At 36.8% G+C, this 24,220-nt stretch overlaps 1 protein-coding gene across 1 annotated transcript; it reads right to left on the minus strand.

The window, feature by feature from the left end:
* Nucleotides 1-105: 105 nt before the first annotated feature.
* Nucleotides 106-23,996, minus strand: LOC131155920 (probable serine/threonine-protein kinase PBL15). Its single transcript, XM_058109379.1, has 6 exons — nt 23,568-23,996; nt 8,601-8,736; nt 8,277-8,289; nt 2,492-2,615; nt 1,911-2,034; nt 106-566 (listed from the first exon to the last, which is right to left on the minus strand). Exons 1-6 carry the CDS (start codon nt 23,994-23,996, stop codon nt 106-108), a joined length of 1,287 nt encoding a protein of 428 aa, XP_057965362.1.
* Nucleotides 23,997-24,220: the final 224 nt, after the last annotated feature.

Consider the following 24,220-nt stretch of genomic DNA (forward strand, 5'->3'; position numbering starts at 1 on the left):
CCAAAAGTGCCTCCATATTTATATAATATAGCTCTTCCCTAAGGTGCAAAGCTGCATTCCACTCTTAGAAGGAGCCGTTATATTTATAATTCAAGAAAGTTGGAGTCAGCTTCTCCCACCTCTAGGAGCTACAACAGACTGTTTGCCCTTGACCTGAATTCCACCTTTACTGATCTCCTTCCATCCTTTGGCAGTAGAAACACCATTTCTTCCCGGTCTTGCTGTAGTCGGCCATTGCCCGCAGGAGACAGCCATGTCCCTCAAGTGCTGCAGCCCTTCGAGGGCATTGACAACGGCAGGCATTCTTGGTCGGTCTTTTGGGTATGAGCTGATGCACTGAAGTGCGAGAAGAGCGATCTCCTTCGCTCCCTTCACAGAGTACTGGCCAGCGAGCCTAGTGTCCATGATGCAGCGCAACCTCCGGCTGCTGCCCAAGTAGGTCTTTGCCCATTCCACCAGATTTTGCTCGCTCTCGGGCCTCGATTTGTCCATTGATCTTCTCCCCGTTAGCAGCTCTAGTAGCACCACACCAAAGCTGTACACATCGCTCTTGGTGGTCAAGTGCCCTGCACCGTTTCATGGTCATCATGCTTTAGCAGGAAGGTCATATGCATTTAGTTAGCAACAACTCTGTTAATGGACGGTTTACGATAGAGTAATACGATTCTATTGTCAAAATTTTATAATGGATCAAAGAGGGGGAGAGTATGTCGTATATTGGGGAAAAACCAGTTTGGAAAATGAATAAAATCTTTGGTGGGTGGGAATTCTCATATTTTAAGATATTTTGTAATGTTGATTTTTAAAATTAAGTATTCATTGTGATTATACATTACCATTAGCATCTTTAGTTTTTCATATTTTACTAATTAAACCATAAAATAAAACAAATTACTATTATTTCAAAACAAGTGGACATATCTTAAAATTTTTGCAAATTCTTAAAAGTAATTAGACATATTAAACTTTTTCTTGACAAATTTTCAAATTTTAAAACGCCCAACATGTTTTTCAATGTGTCTCACAAAAGTTAAGGTCTGAGCAAACTAAAAACCTTGGATATGAAAATCTTAAACTTTGTAACTATTACGATCAACATTACATAGGAGATGTTGAGATGAAAACTCTTTGTTTTGATATGCAGGAGTTCTTGCTGAATTTAATACTAACTAATCCATATTTTGAACTTTCTAAATTCTCCAAGCCTATGTTTGGATAGGGTTCAAATTTGAATTTATATTTAATTTGAATAAATTATAATATAAAATTATATTAAAATTTTCTAAATATATAAAATTCATACATCCAAAGGCAACCAACCTTCTGAAAAGAGCATTATAGCTTAAGCATTTACTTTTGAGAAATTCACCTAGTTGTCTATGCATATTTGGACATGGTGAAGTTAGAAATTTGAGAAGTGACGATCCAAATATGTTGCAAAGAATATATGATATGTCTTTTTTGTTATATATTCAATTATTAAGAGTAAGCAACTATTGGAGGGAGTAGATTTATCTATAAATCAGTTGTATAGAGAAGGGGATAAAGTGGTTGATGCTTTGACTCGACAAGGTGCCATGAGAAGAAATAGGTTGCGTACAGATAGTAGTCAATTTCCTAAAGTTATTACAGGTTTGTATAGATTGGATAAGATGGGTACGACTTATATGAGGTATGTTTAGTTGGTTTTCTTTTGATATTGGTATAAGTTTGTTTTCTTCTTTTGTTTGGTTTGATGCGTGAGGTGTTTTTATTAGTTATTTTGTAAGACCCAAGTGTCCTTTTATTTCCACGTTATTCCTTCATCATAACTGAGAGTTATTAATAAATTTAGATCAGAGCCACTATGTGGATGGCTTTCGACTCTTTTAAAAATAATAATAATAATAATAATAATGTAATTAAGTTACCTGTAGTCACATATTCTGGCGCTGCATATCCATATGTACCCATCACCCGCGTTGTAACATGAGTGTTTGAACCTTCTGGTCCCATCTTCGCCAATCCAAAATCAGATAATTTTGCAGTAAAATCCTATTTGCATACCAAATTAGATGTTTACATTTTTCTTTACCCATAAGGAAAATGATGTCTATATATATTTATATTGGTGAAAGCAAAGTAAATGCGTACCAAATATTTAACAAGACAAATTATCATAACATGCTTGCAATAAGAATAGTCAACAAAGTAATCGATTTTGATAATTTGATGATATGTATACATGAGAATTTAAAATTTCACATCAATTAAGAGTTAAAGTACACTTTTCTTATGTTGGGGAATTTAGAATTTGAACTTTAGACCTAAATTTGAATAAATTTAGATAAGTTTCAATACAATTTTATATTATATTTTATCAAAATCTATAAATTCAAATGGAAAATTTCTCTCAAACATACTTACAGAGTGTGCAAGGAGACAACTAATTAGATAATACTGAAGAAGACAATAAAAGAAACTGAACAATGGTATACAAAAACGTACTTACAGAGTCTAATAAGATGTTAGAAGTTTTGAAGTCACGGTAGATGACAGGATTCTGGGCATCGTGCAAGAAGGCAAGACCTCTAGCAGCTCCGATCGCAATCTTCAGTCTTGTGCTCCATGGCAATGTGTCACGAGCTAAGCTTGTTCAGGGCATTATGCTTGCCTGTGACCGCTTATCTCGTGTGTTTGGGATGGGTTTCCATCATGTAAATACTAGTGTAGGGTTATTTTCCAGTATTTACTTCATTGTAAGCCAAATAAGGCAGTATGACTCCTCGGTCACATTGATGTTTCCTAGTGCCAGAGTGAGAATGGCCCAGAAAGCTCTTTAGGGGAGGGTGAGTGTTCATCAATCATTGTAAAACTCACTAGCAATTGTCAACGTGCTTAGCCTACTTGCCTCCCTCGCTAAGTACAACATGTCAACGGAGGATTTATTAATGAATTACGTTTGCTTCAATATTTACTGCTTGGTTGCCACGGCTTTCATGAATTGATTATAATTTCCGCTGCTATCTGATTGAATGTTAATGAAAGTGTTCCGTGGATGAATGTTGGTAAACAAAAGGCTGGCTAGTTAAGCAAGAGTGCTTTAGCTAGCGCCGCACGGCCCTTCACAACGGTGTGAAAAAGGCGGACCGTGACATTTGGTATCAGAGCCCAAGTCGGTGACACTTGGTGAGAGCCCAAGGTTGAGTTGCTACGTGAATTCGATTACCTTCGTTGTTGGGTTTGGGAAGCTTTTGTAGTTGACCATGGCACCAAACACTGCTGAGAGACTTGGTGCACTGGAAGCACAGGTTGAAGAGACAACCAACAATATGGCCAACGAGATGGCCCAACTGAGGGGACTTGTTGATGAGGTGATGGGATCACAGCAACATCAAGCAAGTTTGACAAGTGAAATGTCAGAGGACTTTCACCACACTGTGGAAACTTTGCAGGCCCGGATGGCTGATCTGGATGCAAAGGTGAATCTGATGGTTCTTGCTATGGGGAACTCCAACACTCCGGGAGTCAGCAAGACCAAGGTGCCAGAACCCAGGACGTATGGGGGTGCCCGTGATGCTAAGGAGTTAGAGAACTTCTTGTTTGATATGGAACAGTATTTTCGCGCTGTGAGGATGCCCTCGGAACAGGTGAAAGTGGATACTGCAACTATGTACTTGGTGGGTGACGCCAAACTGTGGTGGCGTGCTAAGTACTATGACATTGAGAATGGAAACTGTGTAATCGATAGTTGGGCAGACTTGAAGAGAGAGCTCAAGGCCCAATTTTTTCCTGAAAATGTTGAGTATAATGCAAGGAGAAAACTGAGAGATCTCAAGCATACGGGGTCGATCAGCGAATATGTGAAACAATTCTCGGCTTTAATGTTGGATATTCGAGATATGTCGGAGAAGGACAAGTTGTTCTATTTTCTTGAGGGGATGAAACCGTGGGCAAGGACTGAACTTCATAGACAAAGAGTTCAAGACTTGCCTACCGCACAAGCTGCTGCCGAACGCTTGACTGACTATGCTGGGGAGAAAACCACTTCGTCCAAAGGATTTGGCGGAGAGGGAAACAATGGAAAGTCTTTCAAGAAAAGCAAACCCAAGAATGGGGGAGCCGACTATAAAGCATCAACCTCAAAGGAAGCTTCGTCGTCTCGGGGGTTCAACACACCCAAAGGAAAGGGTAAACTTGAGTGTTTCTTGTGTCGAGGTCCTCATAGAGTCTTTGAGTGCCCTCACAAGGCATCACTTAATGCTTTACAGGCTTCCATTGCCGAACAGGCAGGGGAAGACGATGGGGAAGAAGATGAGACCCCGAGGATGGGTGCAATGCGGCAGGTGAGCGCATTGGAAAAGCAGGCGAAAGTACCAAAGGTTACACGAGCCAGAGGGCTAATGTTTGTGGACTTGAGAATCAATGGGAAGAGCACCCGCGCTATGGTGGATACCGGGGCTACCCATAACTTTGTTTCGCAACCAGAAGCTTGGAGACTCAACTTATCCTTAGAGAAGGATACAGGACGCATGAAAGCAGTTAATTCTGTAGCCCAGCCTACTCTGGGAGTAGCCAAGCAAGTTACTGTGAAGCTTGGGCAGTGGGAAGGTCATGTGAATTTTACAGCAGTGCCATTGGATGACTTTCCAGTCATTTTGGGAATGGAGTTCCTAAGGGGAACGAAGGCAGTGATGATGCCTTCGGCTGGTTCCCTATGCCTGATGGGAGATCACCCGTGCATGGTGCAAGCTATTGCAACGAAAGGAGATGATGGGAAGTTCCTTTCAGCCATGCAACTCAAGAAAGGTCTGAGGAAGGGAGAGCAGACATATCTAGCCACGATGGTGGTAGATAACGAAGTAGGCAAAGAGCTGGTGCCTACAACTATCCAAGCGGTGTTGGATGAGTACAAGGAGGTGATGCCAGATAAGTTACCTCACGAACTACCTCCACTACGGGGTGTGGAGCATGAGATCGAGTTGTTCCCAGGGGTGAAACCACCTGCAAAAGGGCCATATCGGATGGCGCCTCCAGAGTTGGCAGAATTGAGGAAGCAACTTGATGAATTATTGGAAGCGGGATATGTTCGCCCTTCCAAAGCACCATTTGGAGCACCGGTGCTATTTCAGAAGAAACACGATGGGAGCCTGCGGATGTGTGTAGACTACCGCGCGCTCAACAAGGTGACAGTGCGCAACAAGTATCCTATTCCGTTGATTGCTGATTTATTGGATCAGTTGAGTCATGCCAAGTACTTCACCAAACTTGACTTGAGGTCAGGTTACTATCAGGTGAGAATTGCTGATGGGGATGAGCCGAAGACTACTTGTGTGACACGGTATGGGGCATATGAATTTTTGGTGATGCCGTTTGGGTTAACGAATGCACCTGCAACATTCTGCACCTTGATGAACCAGGTTTTCCGTGAATACCTTGACAAGTTTGTCGTGGTATACCTGGATGATATCGTTGTCTACAGTTCCACTCTGGAGGAACATAAAGAGCATCTGCGGAAGGTGTTCGATAGGCTGAAGGGAAACAGTCTATATGTGAAGAAGGAGAAGTGCTCTTTCGCTCAGAAAAGCATAAAATTCCTTGGTTATGTGATTGACCAAGGTCATATCAGAATGGATATGGAGAAGGTAAGGGCAATTCAAGAATGGAAGATCCCAACAACAGTGAAAGAGTTGCGTTCCTTTCTTGGCCTTGCCAACTACTACAGGAAGTTCGTAGAGGGGTATTCACGAAGAACGGCCCCTATGACAGAACTACTAAAGAAAGGTCATGGGTGGAACTGGACAGAGGAGTGCCAGGGAGCCTTTGATGACTTGAAGGATGCCATGATGAGAGATCCGGTTCTGGCTCTTCCGGATGTCATGAAACCCTTCGAGGTACAAACAGATGCATCAGACTTCGCCCTTGGAGGAGTCTTGGTACAGGAGGGACACCCTGTTGCGTATGAAAGCCGTAAGCTTAGTGAAGCGGAGCGGAAGTACACAGCTCAAGAGAAGGAGATGTTAGCGGTGATACATTGTCTCCGTGTGTGGAGGCATTACTTACTTGGGGCAAGGTTTGTGGTGAAAACTGATAATTCAGGTGTTAGCCATTTCTTCACACAGCCAAAGTTGACACCCAAGCAAGGCCGATGGCAAGAATTCTTGGCAGAATTTGATTTCTCATTTGAGCACAAGGCGGGGCGATTGAACCAAGTCGCGGATGCACTGAGTAGGAAGGCCGAACTGGCGGCCTTACAAATGGTAACGCATCTGACTTCAAGCACTGTTACCACAACGATGCGGGAGCGCATCAAAGAGAACTTAGCCAAAGATCCAGTTGCGCAGAACTTAATGAAACTTACCGAAGAAGGGAAGGCACGACAGTTTTGGATGGAAGATGGATTGCTGATAACCCATGGTAACCGGCTCTTTGTGCCACGAGCAGGTGATCTGAGAAAGACATTGTTGAAGGAATGTCATGATACCATGTGGGCCGGACATCCAGGATGGCAGCGCACTTTGGCCTTACTAAAGCGGGGGTACTATTGGCCGCACATGCTTGATGATGTGGTTGATTATACCCGAACTTGTCTCACTTGCCAACAAGACAAGGTTGAGCGGAGGAAAACGGCTGGGCTGTTGGAGCCCTTACCAGTACCGTCCAAACCGTGGGAAAGTGTCTCATTGGACTTCATCACCAACCTGCCCAGAGTGGGAGACGCAGGGTCTATACTTGTTATTATAGACAGGTTTTCGAAGTATGGTACATTCATAGCCGCACCGAAGTACTGTTCGGCCGAGGAGACAGCACAGTTATTTTTTAAGAACATTGTGAAATATTGGGGTGTTCCCCACGACATTGTTAGTGACCGAGACTCAAGATTCACTGGCAACTTCTGGACAGAACTTTTCAGAATCCTCGGTTCACAACTAGAAATCTCTTCGAGTTATCACCCACAGACAGATGGACAGACGGAGAGATTCAATGGGCTACTTGAAGAGTACTTGCGCCACTTTGTCAACGCCAATCAGAAGAATTGGGTGCAGCTACTCGATGTGGCTCAGTTCTGTTTCAATGCCCAAAAGTGCTCCACAACCAGCAAGAGTCCTTTTGAGCTTGTTACAGGCCAGCAGCCACTGTTACCTCACACAGTGGATGAGCCGTACAGAGGAAAGAGTCCCAGGGCGTACGTCTTACCAAAGAATGGAAACGAAATGCTGAGATTGCCCGAGCCTACCTCGAGAAAGCTACTAAGCGGATGAAGAAGTGGGCAGATCAGGGGAGAAGACCCCAGCACTTCAACGTAGGTGACTTGGTGCTTGTTAAGCTCAATCCTGAACAAGTCAGGTCACTACGAGGACGAGATAGGAGACTACTTCGCAAATATGAAGGACCAGTCCCCATCTTGGCCAAAGTCGGGAAGGTCTCCTACAAAATCAACCCTCCGACTTGGATGAAAGTGCATCCTGTGTTTCACGTCAGCTGCCTCAAGCCGTACAACGCCGACACTGACGATCTAAGCAGAAATCAGTCAGCCAGAGCAGAAATCAGTACAGGGCAACCTGACAGACGTGAAGTTGAAGAAATCCTTGCAGACAGAGAGTTCAAATCCTCAAGGAAGAAGCGGCAGGAATTCTTAGTAAAGTGGAAAGGCCTTGGTGACGAAGAAATTAGCTGGGTTTCGGCGGAAGACATGCAACCGTTCGTAGATGAAGTTGAAGTGTACCTAGCGTCAAAGTCTACGGGGACGTCGACCGCATAAGTGGGGGAGAATGTCACGAGCTAAGCTTGTTCAGGGCATTATGCTTGCCTGTGACCGCTTATCTCGTGTGTTTGGGATGGGTTTCCATCATGTAAATACTAGTGTAGGGTTATTTTCCAGTATTTACTTCATTGTAAGCCAAATAAGGCAGTATGACTCCTCGGTCACATTGATGTTTCCTAGTGCCAGAGTGAGAATGGCCCAGAAAGCTCTTTAGGGGAGGGTGAGTGTTCATCAATCATTGTAAAACTCACTAGCAATTGTCAACGTGCTTAGCCTACTTGCCTCCCTCGCTAAGTACAACATGTCAACGGAGGATTTATTAATGAATTACGTTTGCTTCAATATTTACTGCTTGGTTGCCACGGCTTTCATGAATTGATTATAATTTCCGCTGCTATCTGATTGAATGTTAATGAAAGTGTTCCGTGGATGAATGTTGGTAAACAAAAGGCTGGCTAGTTAAGCAAGAGTGCTTTAGCTAGCGCCGCACGGCCCTTCACAACGGTGTGAAAAAGGCGGACCGTGACACAATGCCATTGACATCCCTGTTTCAATTTTTAAGAATGAAAATTTCGTTGATTACCTTCCCAAGCATTGTATCTCATATGAAATTTTTGGGTCTCGTGCATCAAATTTGAATGATGATTGATGTAAAATTTAAAATAGCATCATATCGAATTCGAAATGTATGTTTGTAAATATATTTGTGTGTGTGTGTGTGTGCGAGAGAGAGAGAGAGAGGAGAGAGAGAGAGAGAGAGAGAGAGAGACGAGAGAGAGAGAGAGAGAGAGAGAGAGAGAGAGAGATTTAAGAGAAAGGGTGGGTGGGGTAGGAGTAAATGAAATAGAGGGAGTACTCTTAAATAAGTGATTCTCTAGGCTTCCCCTCGGCATGAACTCGTAGACGAGCAGGCGCTCTTCATCTTCACAACAATATCCGATCAATTTTACCAAATTGGGGTGTCTCAGCTGCCCCAGAAATATCACTTCCGCCTTCATCCATATACACCAAGACAAACAAATACATACAATTATAAAATTAAGTTTTCCTCCTCGAGATTCACATGGTCATTGACCAATATTTAATTTTTATTATTTTAGCATTCATTTTATTATGTTATTCAAGAAAATTGTTGTGAGGTTTGACATGGGCTTTTGTTCTAGGTCATTGTTAGAAGCCAGACACACACAAAACAGAAAGCACCAACTTAGATGGGCTTTCGGGTGTTGTAATTGAAACTCTCTATTTTATGGTTTCTTCCTCTAAAATTCAAAACTCTGTCATTCATAAGATTTTATAATAATATATTTAGATCTAGTAAGTGGTAGGAGACCTATATCATTGGAATTTGTACGGAACAACATATTTATTTGTGTAAATCTGAATATTAACTTAGTATTGTGTAATTGGTTAGTTTCAACTCTTACATGAAACAATTGTTTCTTGTAAGTTTTTCACCCATCACCTACTAGGACTTCAACACTCCTCTTTAGACTCATTTAAACACATGGTTTTAAATTGTGGTTTCGGGTAGCGTAACATAATGGTAACGGGCGTAATGGGAAGCGGGAGTAGTGGATGTTACATGACGAGAAGCAAGTGTAATGGCCATGAATTTTTTTGAAGCACGCACAACCTTGTGCATATTAGTATACTTGCATGTTTTAAGCTTTTAGCCCTTTTTAGAAAGAGTTTTAGTGTATTTTGGATCCTTTAGTTCGAGTAACTAAGTTATTTGATAAGGGCAATAAGTTTATATTTGTTATAAACCACCATTGATTGAAAAATTATGTGTGTGTGTATTTATACTTCTCATTGTTCTTATTTGTGATAAATTCTTATGTGTACTACAAATTAATAGAATAAAATACATTATACACTCCATTAATTTAGTGGACACATAAAACATACAAATAATACAAATATAAAATAGCTAAAAAAGAAAGATGGTTGAAGTTGAAAAATATTGAACATAAATGTCACATTACTAATATTATCAAAAGAAAATATTTTCCTAACTAGTATTTTCAAATTATTAATTAATACATCTATTGTGAGTATTTAAAGAAATAGTAAATTTTGTATCATCGTTATCCTCATTATAATCTTTTCCCCCTCTCACTACATGGTATATAGAGAATGATTTATGAAAGAGAGGGAAAAAGTGAAAAGAAAAAGTAAAAAATAAAATAAATTTTTTGGTGTAACAATCCTGTAGTGGTTACGTAATGGTCGTAGCGGCCTTTAGGTAATGATCACGGTCTGTAACGGGTGCTACGACCATAATTTTCTTCTCATCGATTTCGTGGTGTGTAATGATATTGGTAACCCAAAAAACCGTTACGTAATGGTTGCGGCCTTTATTTAAAACCTCGTTTAAACATCTACAAACAAAATTCAAATTAGAATAGCAAACATATATAGTTATCAGTTTACCCTAACATTAAAAGTCCACTTGTCAGACTTAAGATAAACATGCTCCCAAAATGTTAAGGAAAAAGGCGACCGTATCTAATTAGGTCTACATCCAATAGCTTTTTAAGTTGCTTTCAAATTTCTTCTACCTTAAGCAAGGCCATTCGATAGTGTACCATAACTAGAGGTGAGTCACAAGGTTCTAAAGTGATCCTATGGTCATCTCTCTTTTAGGTGGTAGATTCTTCAATAACTCCACATGCATAACATCTTCATGATCTTCATGGACTATTGGATCTTTATAGGTAGCCTTTCCATAGGGTCATGAGTAAGGTTTTCTCTATTTTTCAAGGATAAAAGATATAGTGGTTTCTTTCTCTTTAACTCTTTAGACAGTATCATGGCTAAAAAAGATTTAGCCTTAATGGATACTTTATAAGTAACATGCAAGAATTTTCCTTGAATCGAAGATGCATGATATCGACAAGAGGGAGCGAAAATGCTTGAGCACCATCTAGGAACTCCATCCTAAGAACTATTTGGAAGTTGCCCATGGGTATCACAAATACATCTACCACATCGCATGCACTATGCACTAAGATAAAACCTAGTCTCATGTGCTACACCATAGATGGGCTTTGCCTTGTTGTTCATAGCCTCAAACTTGCTTGTTTATTTGTATATTTTGTCCTATGCCTTTTAGATTCCTTTTTCTTGACAAATCCTTGGAAGCACCTATATATATCCACCAAAGCATGAGTCTTGAATTTGTTCACAACGGGTTTTAGGTATATATAGCCTTTGTTCTTACTCTTGGACACCCTAACCCTAGTGTTCATGGTACTTAAAGAGTTGTAATGAACTCGTCCATGTCTTAATAATTATGCTCCTATTTAAAAAAATTAAATTGGAGAGTTTGCTCCATTTTATGTACTCCATGGATCAATGAGAGCCTTTACAAAGGAAAAGGAATTTCGATTGCCACCACCAATGTTGTTTCCATTAATTGATTTTCCTTTGTTGCTCGAGGATAGATTTTGGGATTTTCTTTCCTTACTTGAATGCGATCATCTCCTCACCTTTACCTTTGTTCTTTGACCCTTTGTGCTTGGATGGGTTGGACTTCTTGTATTTCCAAGAGAGATTCCACCATTTCCATAGTCGAACGTCTTGTGCACCTTGGACTTGTAGCTCTAACCTAGCCCATGATTGTAGACCATCCATCATACATGCAAAGAGGGACCTTCTTGGTCATGTCTAGGATTTTAAGATACAAGTTGGTGAACTAATTCACACAATCCTGAATACTCATTTATGGGTGAGACAAAGCTTGCCACAAGCTTCATGCTGCATGTTCTAAAGATAATTTCTATTTAAGCTCCTTCTTAAAGTCGTTCAGTGCAGATGCAACAAGTGTCACCTTTCTCTATACTGGAATGGAACTACCTCCACTATACAAAGGGAAAGTTCGAAAGATAGAGGGCAGCGGCCTTAATTTTCAAAGAATCCACCCTCATGCCTATAACATCAAAGTACCATAGGATTTTGGTTGTAGAACAAAGTACTTTAGATGTAACCTAGATAGTAATATTACCTTGGGTTTTCCTTATCTTATAAAGAGTAATTCACCTTAATCTCCTTCATTTCTTCCTTTAAGCAAGCTTGGAGTAGCTTCTTTAAAACATTATGTTGGCTCCTCCATTAGTTCATCGTGAAGTTAAGGAGGCCTTGCATTATAATGAAAATTTCATCATCACCCAAATCAAGCCCTAAGAATGATTTTTTTTTTTATCTTTTCAAATTTATCTTGTCTATTGGCTATGACAAGCTTCATCCTAGCAAGTTGTGCTTGTATTAATGTCATAGTGTCTTTTATGTGAGACTTCTCCTTCTTTCTCTTATCCTTCTTCCTTCTATAGTGTTCTATGGTGTTGACAATTAACACTAGAGTTAAACATCTTGCCTAGTCACAACTCCTTGTTGTAACCATGCTTTTGATACCACTTGTTATAGGCTTGGAAGGTCTCAAACTCCTCATCATCCCATGCATCATTTACACACTCTTGGAAGAATAAAAGTGCTAAGACAACCTTAATTTAACAGAGCTAAAGGCAGAAAGAAATAATGGTAGCAATCAAGAAAGGAAACACTTTTATTGTTTTCTTGATTTGGATGATTACAAAAAAATTGAGTTTCATACCCTTATATGTACTTCTCCCTAATCAAAATGGAGATTTATTTAAACTTATAGTCCAACGAGCATCAAGAATGTTGTGTTTAAGTATTTATAGTCTTTATAGACATACATACAATAATTACAATTCTATCATCTTCGAGAAGACTCAAGAGAAATCCTATATAGGCATCCATATAATGTCCATAAGTGCATTCATATAGTGCCATATAATTGATGAGTTGCTAGACTACGAAACATTTACCTTGGTTAGAATTGTTCGATCCCTACTCTCTGCCCTTCCCCACTCCCCCCCCCCCCCCCCCCCCCCCAAACAAAAAAATGCCTAGATGACTTAAATTAAAGAGTTTTGAAGGTATAAATATCAAATGGAAGAAGATGCACTCGTGGCCTTATGTTGCTTATCCCTAGGTGGTAGACCAAATACAAGATATCATCACTAGCATAGTTTGTAGCCCAAATCTATTCACTATAGTTTGGCTCTACAAAATAAACACATACCAATGGTTGTAACATAGTTGGCAAACATAATTTAAAAATTACAAATTAATATGCTTTCTTCCCCTTACTTTTTCTAACTTATTGTCAATTTCTCTATAGTATGACTTTTTATTAGTTATTCATTGACTTTTTAGTTACAGTTATGAGAAATTTCATAATTTTCTTTAGTTTACAAAGAACAACTTTTGTAACCTTAACAATGTATTAAGGACATTGTGCCATTTACGATGTTGTGGTGTAAGAAAACTAAACAACAAACACTTAAAAGAGGCATTGGATTTGGTTATCTTGTAAAAATATGTGGCTTCTATATGTCCAAGCTAGAGAATCTTATATGGCGTGGATTTTGGATTACATAAAAATGCAAAATGCCTCCTACAATATAGTTATGTGTTCAATAAATGTACTTTATATTTGGGAGTTTGAATTTTGAGCCATTTGTTTATATTTGTGTAGATTTAGACAACTTAGAATAAATATTTTTTTTAAGTTTCATTCAAATCCACACAAATAAAAATCCAAAACCTTAAATCTATGTTTCGAAACATCACCTTAGATATTCTTGAGTTCTCGTAAGAATCAAACTTCATTGAATAGAAATACCCCACAACACATCTCTTTAGTATAAAATTTATTCTTCTTGTTTGTCATCAAAATATTTATATTAATTATGGTTGTAATTACACACACACACACACACACACACACACACACATATATATATATATAAATATAATGTATGTAATACACTATTATCATTACAAATTAGGGTAGGGGACATTCTAATAATTTTATTCAAATAACATTAGAATACCCATATTATGTCAAACACTATAATCCTTATAGTCCTAGGTAGTGTTTGCTTTACAATTGGAATTGAAATTGGATCTGGAATCAGAATTCACTAGAATTGGAAATAGAATGCTAGATTCCTATCTCATTTTTGGTTCGACATAGTGTTGACTTTGGTGCAATTCCAAGAGGGGGGGGGGGGTGAATTGGAGATTTAAAAATTTCATCCTAGGTTTAATTAATCTAGAAACAGAATAGCGCAACCTAAGAGCAGTCTAAGTATATATGAAATTGTTTATACGATATATTAATTGCCTTTCAGCACATACAACACAATTCCAGTATTTCCCAATCAAATGCAATACCGTGCCAATCAGATATGCAGTATATTCAGTAAGGAAATTATATCAAGCACAAAGAAGAATATATTGTAGGAAATGTAAACTTGACACCGAATATGATATCGGGGTTTAACCAATCCTTCCTACATCTCCACCTTGGCTCACAAGTACAAGGATTCCACTAAGGGCTCACTTCACGAGTGGAGCGACACCGAAAACAACAACTTGCCATGATGGTGTACCTAACTTTCCTAATCGGGTCAAAGCCAATCTAGGACTTTTCACAGGGCAAGTCTCCCTCTTCAGGTCCACGCCTGGAATACAATGAAATAAAAATTTTACGTACAAATGAAGTGCTTTTAAACAAGCTTATATGTACTACAATATAGTCCAAATAAATATGCACTGACAAATGATAGTAATTATGCTCAGTGCAAATAAAGTGTGATAACACTAAATTGGTGTAAATATGCAATTAAGTCCTAGAGTGTATCTCTAAACAATCTTTGAAACAAAGTATCAATATTAACCAATCATAGCATGTTTCAAAGAGTTCTTGAAAGAATATTCAAAATATCTCAGAAATAATTTTCTCAAAATATTTGCTCAAGAGATTTGAAAAATCAGTAAGCATGTGAAAAAGATTTCACACAATCATAAACACACAAGCTTGATGAGTCTTGCAACAAAGATGTAAAGACTCACTAGCTACAAAGGTCTTCCCACACAAAGATTTATTAGTAAAAATCAGGGGAAAAACCTTATGTTCAACTCTCAATTCGAAAATCAAATATACAACACAATGAGAGTTTCCTAGCAAAGATAATAATGTATAACCACTCAAAGAAGTCTCACAAGGATCGATTTATCAAAGTAATGGTAGTATGTGAGGGTATAGGCTTTGTATTTTGAAAAATCTCTTTCAAAAATACAGAGAGTATTTTTGCTAATCAAAGTGCTAATTTATTACTAATCAAAGTGCTAATTTATTACTAATCAAAGCAAATGAAGCGCCAAAATTATAACCGTTGGACCACTCAAAGAACTCTCATAAGGATTGATTTATCAAAGGAATAGTAGTATGTGAGGGTATAGGTTTTGTATTTTGAAAAAGCTCTATAAAAAATACAGAGAGTATTTTGCTAATCAAAGTGCTAATTTATTACTAATTTGAGCAAATGAACCCATATATATAGGCAGCGCCAAAATTATAATCGTTGGGGACACATAGGGAATAATTAAATTTATTTTAAAATAGTTTAAGAAAATTAATCCTGTTTAAACCCAATTAACCGTGGTAAAATTTTGGCCAACCTAAGAGCTTCAGTCGACTGAGCCATAGGTTCGGTTGCCTGAACAAACACAACAGAAAAAATAATTTTTGAAGTTCGGGTGGACCAAGGCAATTTTCTAATCTATCCGAAGTTCGGTCGTCTGGTCTCAAGTTCGGTCTGCCAAACTTGCACATTTGGTCGCCCAGGGGTATATTGAACGTTAAGTTCGGGCACCTGAATTGTTGGAAAAAGGGTATGAGTTCAGTTGACTGTAGACACTCAAGTCATTTGAGTTCGGTCGCCCGAAGTTAGGTCAACTTTTTGACCAGTCAACAGTTTGGTTGACCGAGGCAATTTGACTTGACTGTTTTGGTCACTCGAAGCCCTTATGATTTTAAGCCTAAGCACCATTCTTTAATTTAAATTTACCCCTAATGACATTAAGATCTCAAACTTCAAGTGATAATAATAAAGATCTTCTCATTGCAGAACTTCAATGTAAAGCAAACACAATGACTAATGAATCCATAAAATTACAAGGTGCTTGCAAAGGCTTGAAAGAATAAAAAATTCAAGGCCTAGAAAGAAAATTTGAGGACCAAGCCAAAATCATTCATACATTTACCGGGGGCAAAGAAAACTTAGACAAGCTTCTAGGCTCACAAAAGATGACCTTAGACAAAGAAGGTATAGGTTATAATGGGATTGAAAATAAGAAAAGAAAGAACCTATACATGGGGCACTTTGTAAGAGCATCAAAACACTATGCTAGTACCTCTTCTAGTCTGTATACTCACACCATATTCGTCTTGTGTAAAAAGAAGGGGCACATAAAATTTGATTTCCCGTTTAAGTTAAAAGGAAAGGTGTGAAACTCAAACAGGTCTGGAGAGTCAAAGTACCACCTTGTCCTAACCCAACAAGACTCAAAGATATTAAAATGGTATGGGTTGTAAATAAAGGAAACTCATTAGAACTTAAGGAGGAACAAATTCCAGTAGGAGTTACATATATCCTTTTCTTAGGTTCTAGGTTTTGGGGGAGTGCCATCTATTGGTCTATGAAGTGGAGCATCCCTAAAATGTCAAATCTTAGAATAATCATTCTACCTTGGTGCACTAAGATCATTTGAGAATCAAGTCAAACCGCAAATCTAAGTATATAACCAATCTGAACGTAATGCATATATTCATTGATTGAAATATGAAATTATTGGCTGTTTGAATAAAAAGCCACTTCCAACTGGACTTGGCATGTTATCCTAGTATTTAATTTTAAATGCTTAACACATTATGAAAACCTAACATTAAGCATACTCTGTCCATTGTGCAAGACTAAGCTTTAGGAAATGAATCATATGTTAAACATCGTCTAATCATTAACTCATCTTGGAGTCTTAAAGGCCTAATAAAATTTTAATCATCTCCCTAGGCTTAAGTACCGTTGATCATAACTCCTTATTCATCAAGTGCTTATTAATAGACATCTTTCTCGTAATCAAATTAAAGTCATCGACAAGGGGATTTATGCTTTACTGTTCAATCGAAATAATCCCTTGTGCTTTAAATATAAAATTCTTTGGTTTTGATTCATGCTAATGCCTTCCTTTCCATAGGAAATCTCTACAAAACCATGATCATATCTAAGTAAAGATTCATCCTCTCAATGGTTCGTATCCTTGCATTAATTTATGATCACGTCTAAAGGACACCCTCCATTTGTGGAAAATCTGAAATCACCAAAGAGCAATATTCAAAGAAATTCATTTACTCCTTAATGCTCTTTGCTCAAGCCTGGACATGATCACTATCACAAAATTATTTTGAAAAATGTCCTGCATCATCGGAATACTCATTTGAACATGATAGAGATTAAAACTTTAAGAGTATTTATTTTAATTTGCTTCACTTGCTCTCGAACTATATATAAAATCATTTAGAGCTTCATCCTCATGAATTAAGTTGAATGGATAAATTGGTTACCTAAGTCCTAATCTTGATGAATGCGTACATCTCAAAGTGACCTATGCACATGTAATTAATATTGACAGCCATTCCAACTGGTGCCTCTCACGCATTGAAAATCATAAAGAGGCAGAAGTAGGCTTATGACCCTGTAAAATAAGTTATTGTGACTTCTTTGGTCCTCTAAGCTGAATGCATTTAAAGTCAAGCTCAAAACACTAAAAAAATTTAGAAGTCCTTGGCTAAGGGTTACAAAATTAAGGCATAAGTTGAATACGTACTTAACTCAGGGGGGGCATTACACTTTCATGTCTATAAAAATTAAAATGCTCTCAACTATTATTTATGCCTGAATCTGTATATAAGCATTGCACTGAACTCATAGCTTTTTTTTTTTTTTGTTATTGTGTATATTCGTTGATTGATGGTTTATTTTTATGTAGTTGTTGTTTGCTACCTAATTGCATGCGTAGTCTAGAATGCTTCCTACATGGCGGATGCAGTGGATGTAAATTGCATGCTGGTAGTGGTAGGTTCTTGCATGCTTAAACTGAATTATATATAGCTTGTTTGAACCTATCAGCTACAGGTTTTATGGGAAATGTCTGACTTACAGACGACATGCTGCCAAAATTTCGACATGAATTTTTTCAAAATAAAACCTTGTGCTAAAGATGATTGTGATAAAATTAATGTTAAAATATTTTTGAAATGATGATTGAAAACTAATTAAAAATTAAATTTCATCCTTACATATTCATCGAGAACATTTAGATGATGTCAAAAATTAAATGTCTGACTTATATCTGAATGTCTTGTGTTTACTTTCCTACCTTAGCTCCTTCTTGATGATGTCAAAAATGGGGAGAAATGTCTAATGCAAAATTGGGAAAGCTAATTGCACATCAATTTATATCATCACTTTATACTATTTGGGCTTTATTGACAACAAAAATTGAATGCATACTTTGTGTATGTTTGTCTTCATTTGTCATATGCTTGCACTTCAAATTTACATTATATGCAAATACTTAAGGGGATCGCCTATTGGCTTTGGTCATTTTTGCAAATTGTTTTTGTCATCATAAAAAAAGGGGAGAATGTTGACTCCATGAGTCTTATCCCATTTTGATTATGACAAAACCAATGTTTCTCACCTGTGCACTTAGCTTCTTGAACAGGTTTATCCTTGCATCCACTAATGGTAGGAACTCAAGCAAATCATATGGACTATGAAGATCAAACTTCATTTATGGCAACTGAAGAATCGAAAAAATAAAGACCTATTTGCTATTATATTTACATTCATTTTTTAGTCTTTTATATAATATGATCTATAATAACTGCATTACATGCATGATAGGACTAAATGCTCAAAGACCATAGATTGACCTTAGGGATTCGGTCGACCACCACCGAATTTTTGGGACTAAGTAAAATAGTCCTTAGATAGACCCTAGGTCCTTGCATAAACGTTAGGAAAATCCCCACTTCACTCACATGTCATCAAGGGTAAATTTAAATTAAAGAATGAAACTTAGGCTTAAAATCATAAGGGTTTTGGGCAAGCCAACAAGGCAACTTGAATTGCCTCGGTCGACCAACCTGTTGATTGGTCGAAAAATTGACCTAACTTTGGGCGATCGAACTCAAATGACTTGGGTGTCCACGGTCGATCGAACTCATACCCTTACTATTTCCAACAACTCGGGTGCCCGAACTTAATGTTCAAAATACCCCTGAGTGATCCAATGTGCAAGTTCGGTAGACTAAACTTGAGACCAGGCGACCGAACCTCAAACATATTGGAAAATTGCCTTGGTCAATAGATCGAACCCTTGATTAGGCACCCAAACTTCAAAAATCACTTTTTTTTTTTGTGTTTTTTCGGGCGATTGAACTTATGGCTTGGTTGACCGAAACTCTCAGGTTGGCCAAAATTTTACCGCGGTTAATTGGGGTTAAACAAGATTAATTTGCTTAAATTATTTTTTTAAAAAAATTAATTATTCCCTATGTGTCCTTAATGATTATAATTTTGGCCGTACCTATATATATGGGTTCATTTGCTCAAATTAGTAATAAATTAGCACTCTGATTAGCAAAAATACTCTTTGTATATTTTAGAGAGCTTTTTCAAAATACAAAGTCTATAGCCTCACATACTACCATTCCTTTGATAAATCAATACTTGTGAGAGTTCTTTGAGTGGTTGTACATTATTATCTTTGTTAAGAAACTCTCATTGTGTTGTATATTTGATTTTCGGATTGAAAGTTGAGCATAAAGTTTTTTCCCCCGATTTTTACTAATAAATCTTTGATTGGGAAAACCTTTGTTGCTAGTTAGTCTTTGCATATTTGTTGCAAGACTCATCAAGTTTGTGTGTTTTTGATTGTGTACAATCTTTTTCACAAGCTTACTGATTTTTCAAATATCTCTTAAGTAAATATTTTGAGAAAATCATTTTTGAGATATTTTGAATACTCTTGTTGAAACTCTATGAAACATGCTGCGATTGATTAATATTGATACCTTGTTTCAAATATTGTTTGGAGATACACTCTAGGAGTTGATTGCATATTTACACCAGAACAGTCTTAGCACACTTTATTTGCACTGAGCATAATTACTATCATCTGTGAGTGTATATTTATCTGGACTATATTGTAGTACATATATGCTTGTTTAGAAACACTTCATTTGTACGTCGAATTTGTATTTCATTGTATTCCAAGTATGGTCCTGAAGAGGGAGACTTGCCCAGTGAAAAGTCCTGGATTGACTTTGACCCGGTTAGGAAAGTTAGGTGTACCATCTTGGTAACGTGTTGTATTCAATGTCGCTCTACCCGTGAAGTGAGCCCTTAGTGGAATCTTTGTACTTGTGAGCCAAGGCGGGAGTGAGTCTAGTTTGTGTAAAAAAATTATTATATTAATTTAATATGAAATAATAATATTATAAATATAATTATTATATAATATTATTTTATTAATATATGTAATAAATAATTTTTTACAATAAAATCATTTTAATAATTATGCACTTGATTATACCTTGTGTATTATATTTTATCATATTTATCATTATTATTATTATTATTATTATTATTATTATTATTATTATTATTATTATTATTTTGGTTTAACTATTTTATTATTTTTAGTGTTATAATTTTATTATACACATAATGTAAATGTTCATAATAATAGGTTAAATATTTTATATTATAATATATAATATATTATTAAATATTTATATTTAATGACGTCCTAATATTAATATCATTTTATGTATATATATATATATATTTATATTTAATGATGTCCTAATATTAATATCATTTTATGTATATATATATATATATATATATATATATATATATATATATATATATATATATGCCTGCATTCATGAAATGTACAATTGTATTAATTTTTTTTCTATACTATATCATCATTAAATTTATTATTATATATTTATAATTGATACTAAAAATTAATGAAAATAAATATTTTTTTTTCATTTAGAAAATAGGCTTTTATTTTTATAAAAATTAATGCTTAAAGCCAAAGCCTTTACGCATTTGATAAAATTAAATGAAACAAAATTTATTATCATTTTATTTTATCATTCTATTTATCTTGTAACGCCCCAACCTGGGTCTGTTAGGGAGCACTACATCTTTCCTCCTTCACCTAAACCAGAAAACAGAGGACGGGCCTTATCGGACTAATGACTGGCCCCACAGACCAACACATATCATTTTCAGTGTATTTTGTCCCCACTCACACACTTCCTGAGAAAACTTCCTAAAAGGTCACTCATTCTAAGATTACTTCAAGTCAAGCACACTTAACTGTGGAAGTCTCATGGGAAGGCTCCTGAAAAGAAAGGTGCACCTTATCTATATGGGTGATAACATCTAATCTTTTAAAACTTTTCTTCCACTGGGTATCACATTCTCCCCCACTTACAGAACGCAATATTCTCGTTTTGAGCGCATATTTCCAAACCTAGGCGTGTGAATCTCATCACACTTCCGGTTAGGCAATTGCTCTGATATCATTTTGTAATGCCCAATTTAGGTCTGTTAGGGAGCACTACGTTTCTCCTCCTCCACTTGGACCAGACAATAAGGGACGGGCCTTATCAGACTAATGATTGGCCCCATATTTCCAGAACCCAGGCAATGTGAATCTCATCACACTTTCGGCTGGGTAATTGCTTTGATACCATTTTGTGACGCTCCAACCTGAGTCTGTTAGGGAGCACTGTGTCTCTCCTCTTCCACTTGGACCATACAACAGGGAGGCGGACCTTATCAGACTAATGACTGGCCCCACAAACTAACACTTGTCTTTTTTAGTGTGTTTTGTCCTCACTCACACACTTCCTACGAAAACTTTCCAGAAGGTCACCAATCCCAATATTACTCCAAGTCAAGCACGCTTAACCGTAGAGTTCTTATGAGAAGGCTTCCGAAAAGAAAGGTGCATCTTATTTATATAGGTGGTAACATCTAATCTTTTTAAACATTTCTTCCACGGGATATCACATTCTCCCCTACTTATAGAACGCAACGTTCTCGTTATGAACCCCATTTCCAAACTCAGGTGATGTAAATCTCATCACACTTCCGGCTGGGTAATTACTCTCATACCATTTTGTAATGCCCCAACCTAAGTCTTTTAGGGAGTATTGCATCTCTCCTCCTCCACCTCGACCAGACAACAGGGAGCGGACCTTATCGAACTAATAACTAGCCCCACATTTCTAGAACCCAAGCGATGTGAATCTCATTACACTTTTGATTGAGTAATTGCTCTGATACCATTTTGTAACGCCCCAACTTAAGTCTGCCAGGGACAACTGCATCTCTTCTCTTCCACTTGGATCAGACAACAAGGGGCGAATTTTATTGGACTAATGACTAACGCCACAGGCCAATACATGTCATTTTTAGTGTGTTTTGTTCTAACTCACACACTTCCTAAGAAAATTTTCTAGGTCACTCATCCCAAAATTATTTCAAGCCAAACACGCTTAATCGTACAATTCTTATAGAAAGGCTTTCGAAAAGAAATGTGTACCTTGTTTATATGGGTAATAACATCTAATCCTTTTAATCATTTCTTTCATGGGGTATCACATATCTTTTAAATCATTTATTGTGCAAATCAAACACAAAATTCAAATTAATCACATAAAAAGAATTAAGTGATGTTTGATGATTGGGAATTAACTTTTGAAATCGAAATCTGAATGATTGATTTCAATTTCTGCATTTGGTTTGTAGTAATCTTATTTTGATTATTATTCCATGTAGGGATGGCATTTTCCCCTTTTGTCTATTTCTTTGATTCTTGTGTCTTACTTTGAAATTAACTTTTGATTCATGAAAACAAAATAGTTGTTACCTTATTAAAATATATATATATACACGTACATAAATACATATACATGTCCCTATGTATTATAAACGGAATATTTTCAATAATATAATATAATTTAATATAATGTATATTACATAATTTAAAAGATTTATGATATCATTAAATATGAATTTATAATAATATTTTTTAAAATAAATATTATAATCATGATTATTAATATTTATTATTATATATATAATAATCTAACAAATATACAAAAAATAATAGAAATAATAAAATATCACGATATAATTGTGATACGACTTTTAATTTATTATAAAATAAAATAAAATAAAAATGTTATTTATTATAATTAATTATATATGATAAATTTTAAAGATATGATAGACAAAAGCGTATAAAACTCTTGTGTAATAAATATAAACGGATGGGCATGTACAGATTATAATATAATATTTTTAATTTATAATATAACATAATATAAATTACATAAATTTAACAAATAATATTAATATTATAGTATCACTAAATATAAAAATATAATAGTTTTATTATAACTATTATTTTCAATATTTATATTATACATAATAAACATATTTAATGCTATCCTGTAATAAAATATACTGCTACTTATTGTTTTATTAATTATATTATTATTTTATATTAAATATTAAATTATCTTATAATATTATAATTTGTTGTTATTTTAACAAATAATATTAAATATTCAATTAATTGCATAAATCATTGATACTATATAATCTCATTATTGATTATATATATATATATATATATATATATATATATAATTTTCATTTTAATTATGTGTTCAAAGAAAGGGATCTGTAAATGACATTCTTTGCAACTGAAGGATTCTAATTCGGATTTTAAATGTGAATTTAAATGATGAAATGTTATAATAAAATACAGATGGCCAAACACTTACAAGCCATTCGCGGTGGCCTTGGAGGCCATCAATGTCGAGGAGCTTAACGGCGACGGCCTGAGCCTTCAGGCCCGGCCTCAAACTGTCATCCACGTACCCCTTGTGCACCGTCCCGAACCCTCCTTCCCCCAGCAAGTAATTCCCCGAGAAGTTCTGCGTTATCCCCCTCAGCTCCCTCAGCTCAAAATCATACAAATCTGAAGACCCCAACGACTGCGCCAGGTCCTCCACCACCCGCGTCGACGACGACCGGCTCAGATCCGAGAACGACAACCTTCGAAACGACCGCAACGGTGCCACGTTCTTTGAAAACTCCGACCGCGACGGCCGGTCCCGGCTGATGCTCCCGAACACCACCGTCTGCTCCTCCGCGGAACAGCACGTCGCCGCCGTGAAGGGCCGCCAGGCCTTGCTGGGGTCTCTTGTCATTGCAGGAGATCAGAATTAAAACTGGATCTTAATTAGATAGTGTTGTCTGAGAGTAGCTAGGCTGTGTACGTTAATTGTATGTATGTCATGAACTTAAAGGTAGAGAGGAGAAGAGAGGCGAGGGGGTGGAAAGAGACAGGGCTTCTTTCTGCAACTGCTCCAACCACTCTACCATATAGGTTAAGTTTGCTTTATGTAATGCATTATGTTCTTCATGGTTAATT

Source organism: Malania oleifera, chromosome 5, assembly GCF_029873635.1.
Source record: "Malania oleifera isolate guangnan ecotype guangnan chromosome 5, ASM2987363v1, whole genome shotgun sequence".
In the NCBI taxonomy this organism is placed as follows: domain Eukaryota; kingdom Viridiplantae; phylum Streptophyta; class Magnoliopsida; order Santalales; family Ximeniaceae; genus Malania; species Malania oleifera.

What these genes read in the sequence shown, in the direction of transcription:
- LOC131155920 (XM_058109379.1), bottom strand. Translation starts at nt 23,996, where the DNA reads ATGACAAGAGACCCCAGCAAGGCCTGGCGGCCCTTCACGGCGGCGACG. An exon ending in AAGGCCACCGCGAATGGCTT is followed by an intron (nt 8,737 to 23,567) that starts GTAAGTGTTTGG and finishes ATATGGATGAAG; the next exon opens with GCGGAAGTGATATTTCTGGG. An exon ending in CTAACATCTTATTAGACTCT is followed by an intron (nt 2,035 to 2,491) that starts GTAAGTACGTTT and finishes GTATGCAAATAG; the next exon opens with GATTTTACTGCAAAATTATC.